The 4,232-nt window shown below is 56.7% G+C and overlaps 1 protein-coding gene across 2 annotated transcripts in view; it reads right to left on the reverse strand.

Annotated features, from left to right (window-relative positions):
* GRAMD4 (GRAM domain containing 4) overlaps positions 1-3,309 on the reverse strand; it is a 72,112-nt gene extending 68,803 nt beyond the window's left edge. For both annotated transcript variants that reach the window (XM_014249045.2, XM_014249044.2), the window contains exon 1: positions 3,213-3,309. In XM_014249045.2, the coding sequence (XP_014104520.1) occupies positions 3,213-3,241 (29 nt within the window). In that variant the 5' untranslated portion in view covers positions 3,242-3,309. The remainder of the gene's footprint in view (positions 1-3,212) is intronic.
* Between the last annotated feature and the right edge of the window lie 923 nt (positions 3,310-4,232).

A 4,232-nucleotide genomic window follows, 5' to 3' on the forward strand; every position in this document is an offset into this window, starting at 1 on the left:
CTTTAGCTGCAAAAAATGTGTGTAGGAAAGAAATGGAATCAGTGTTACAGGATAAAGCTAGAAAATTGCGTACTTTATTTGAGCCTGACGCAGGCTTGGACAAGACAGCCTCCAATTCAAGATGACAGAATTCTATGAATACTGGAGTATTTTGGCTGTAGCCAGGGCTTTCAGGACTTTGAATTTAGCGAGTATCATTACACAGCCTGATAAATACTGGGGGTAATGAGAGGGAGGAAGAGACCACGACAAACCATTGAATATCTACATAACTTTAACCCAAAAAAATTAGTGAGGTATACATTGCCCTTGACACATGCCTTCCTGAACAGTATTTATTACCCAGACCTACAAAAATAAAACATCAGGAAATGTGATCTATTACTCTTTAAATAAAAAAATATTCACTGTAAAATTGCTAATGGGACCATATGTTATACAAAACACAGACTGGTGTTCAAGAGCCCCTATAGATTTGGTGGTGATACAGTCAAAAAAATAAAAAGTGAATTTTCAGCAGACAAAATAAGGAGAAATGGGATTTTTGTTATTCTTCCCACAGATCTGACATCACTTTGGGGGTGAAACAGTTAATGCCTCTCCTTCGGTTTGAAGTCTCTGTGTTAAGGATTGCGTATTTTAGTACCAGAATGATGCTGAAGACATACCACATATATATACTTCGTATGTATCCACAGACAGTGTATCATACCCAGGACCCATACCTGACCTTTAACAGCAGTACTAATTACTTACAGACACTGCAAGGGTTCCCTTGCCAAAACATAGTATTCCAGCTTGGCTTTTTTTTCCCCAGGTCTCAAACAACACTGAATCTCTTTGGCACATAATAGTGCTCCAGCCATTCATTCTAATGAACTTCTATACCCATAACCTCTTGATATCACTCACAGAGTGAAAGGGGCAGGGGCAGGGAACAGTTTCTGCTGTGAATCACTGGGAATTAGTTTCCAGCTGGAAAGACAGCAGGGCTGCCAGTCAGCCCCCTTATTTTGCCTTCTTATTTGGGATCTCCCTTCTACCAGTCTCTTCGAAACTAGGTCCCATGAAAGAGCTTGTCCTGTCCCCACTGCTGTCCTGGATTCCTCGCCCCCCACAGGTACTACTGTCAGGTCACCAGGACACAGCAATGCTGGCAAGATGTCAAGCAGGAGGTCAAAGCCTGGGTGATACCTTCACCCAGAGCAGAAGCTGTACCATGCCAAGGAGTGGTACACATACATCCAAACAGCAGCAGCCAACCCCAGGCTGCTTGAGAACCACCCCCTGACCAAGGACATGCTGAGCAAATCATGTCACAATAGTGCCACAGTTAAATGAGAAAAAAAAACCAAAACCAAACCCATCAGTCGGATACTTGAACTCAGGTCAGCCCCACATACCACCATCCGACACCAGCTCCAAGAGCTTACCTGCAGAGCAGGATGCACGACATGGCTCATTTCAGTTCAGTCTGGCATCTCAGCCCAAAAAACCACCTTTATTATGTATGGCAGAGGGATGAGCCAAACATTCTTGTGGCCACCATATGAAAAATAGTGAAACATAACTCAGACTTTCATGGAATTTTGCACAATTCAGTGCCAAAACAACACCAATTTTGTATTTCATCAGTTTCAGAGCTAGTAGCTTAACTGTCAGCTTCCAAAGAAGATGGACTAGGACTAAAAAAAGCGCTCACTTTCTGAATAACTAGATGTGATACTTGATAACTAAATATGGCATTAAAAAAAGTAGTTAAGCTCATACTTCTAATTCTGTGGAATAAAACTATTTATCACATGTTAAAAGCAAAGGCAGGATACTGTCAGATGATGCAAAGCACAGGGGCCTGAGAGCCCTACTATTAAATATTTCCTATCCCTACCCACATCTCAACCACCACTGGAAATGTGATACTGAGAACTTGTCCATCATTCATTCCATAACCACACAAGCTTATCAGTACCACATCTACTCATCTAAAACTCCAGAGCTGCAGCAACAAGGCAAGACACAAAAGCATGACAAAAAGCTGTGATTTCCCATTTGCCCCATTTGTGCACACAAGCCCAGCGATGACCCACAGGAGCACACAGAAGGCAACAAAATCTACGCATACCTATTGACCTGTCTGAAGGAGTCCAGGCTGGCAGCCTGAATTGCAAAACAGCCATTTACCATGCCATTCTCTCTGTCCCCTTGCGAGCAAGCTCTCCAGCGGCATTCCCCTGCTTCTACTGCTCCAGCATTCCCGTGCCTCATTGCCCCACACCAAGATGCATCCAGACACTGCATGCTCTGGGGAATCAGTACATTGCTGGCTGCTATTTAACACGAACGTGTGGCTAGCCCCGAACTCGGCCAGGCACAGCTACCGCTCAGGAATCAAACCTCACAGCAGAACCTGCATTGCCAGCCCTCGTTGCTAAATCGGATGCCACCCAGCTGCCACCCCGGCCGGGGGCGGGAGGAGGTGAAGGCGGGTGTGACGCAGCTCGCCGCTGCTCCCTCGCCAAGGGAGATCCCTGCACGCAGCCGGGGAACACCGCCGAGCAGAGCCAGCGGCCGGGAGCAGCGACAGCCACCGGCGGCCGCCACAGCGTCCCCAACACAACAGCTGGGGAGCCCACATAGGTCGGGCTGCGTGTGCACACAAGGATGCGACCTTTACCGGGCTCACCGCCGCCCCACGCGCTGTGTTTACTACAGTCGCTGCCTTCTGGCTGGTGGCGGCGATGCCACCGCCCGTCCCCGCAGCCCAGGGCGGCTCCTCCGTGCTGGAGGGGCGCGGGGAGGAGCAGAGGGCCCCTGCTCTGCTCGGGAAGCAGGGAGGGGGCAGCCGGACAGCCCCTGGGCGCGGGAACAGCGTCCCGTGTGCCGCAACCGCCCGGACAGCTGCGCCACCGGCCGGGACCTCCGTTGGCTCCCCCGCAACCTCCCGGTCCGCCCCTTCCCCCAGCCCCGGGAGAGCCGAACAAAAGGGAACGAAGGGACCAAAAGACAGCAAACCCCTCCCGAGGGTCCCCGTCCGAGGGTGGCGAGAAGCACCGCTCCCCGTACGAACCCTGCTACCCAGGGAGGTGGCGCCGGGTTAGTATGTAAAGGTATGGACATCCCAAAATAAAATAAAAAAAAAAAAATTACTATTATTAGTAGTAGTAGTACTGTAATTATTATTATTCCCCCGAGACGGCCGGCGCGGCACTCACCCTGCTCGGAAATCGGAGCAAACTCTCATTCACGCTCCGCACCGTGCCCAGGCCGCCGGAGCCAGGCGACGCCCCGAGAGCCGCCGGCCGCTGTGCTGAGCCGGGCCGGGCGCCGCCGGGGCCGGGCGCGCCCGCTGAGCCCGGACAAAGCGCGGCGCCGCTGCGGGCGGGGCGGCAGCAGGTGCCCGTCCGCCGCCCCGGCCGCGCCGGGCCGCCCGCGCCCCCGCCGCTGCGCCCGAGCCGCTCGCCCGTGCCGCCCGCCGGGGCCGCGCTGCGCGCCCGCCCCGCCCCCGGCGGCCCCGCGGCGGGAGCCCGCAGAGGCGGGGGCGGGCGGAGCCGGCGGGCGGGCTATGGGCGGTGCGGCACGGCCCGGGCCGCAGCGGCGGCGGCGCACAGCGAGCCGCCCTGCCGGCCGCAGCCTGGCCGGGACGGGAGGCGGGTCCCGGTCCCGCGGCCGGTCCGGCGCGGCGCCCGCCGGATCTGCGCGGAGCGGCAGCGAGCAGCCCCCCGGCCCCGCCGTGCGCACCTGCCCCGCGCCACGCCGGCGCCTGGAGCTCGCCTACGGAGGAGCCCAGGCGCCCAGCAGGCAAGACCCTCCCCTGCGCTGGCTGCCTGCGGTGCGGCAGCGGTGGGCACCGCACGCCGCAGTAGCCGCAGTGTGGCTGCGCTGCCCGAGCGTGCGAGCTGCCGCACCGCTGTACCGCGATGCGGTGTGCGGGCAGCCCTGCCCTGCCTTGTGCTGGACCCCGAGCCCCGCTGTGCCAGGGCTTCGTCGTTCTCCGGGCTTGGCGAATGCACCGAAACGGTGTCAGCCTTGCCAGTGCTTTGCTGCGATCGTAGGAGTCGTATGGCCGGAGCTCAGTGCGCTCCGCTTAACCGGGGGCTGAGGGCGAAGCCTGGGCCGGGGCACGGCCGTGGCAGGGCTGGGCGCCGCAGCCGGGCACTGCCCGCAGTGGGCCGGCGGTGCCCACGGGCTGGGCTGGCCGTCTGCAGCCTGACCGCACACATGCTGAGGAGCCC

The sequence above is a fragment of the Pseudopodoces humilis genome, chromosome 5, assembly GCF_049639895.1.
Source record: "Pseudopodoces humilis isolate 2021_Gansu_Grassland_sample_001 chromosome 5, ASM4963989v1, whole genome shotgun sequence".
NCBI classification, from domain to species: Eukaryota; Metazoa; Chordata; class Aves; order Passeriformes; family Paridae; genus Pseudopodoces; species Pseudopodoces humilis.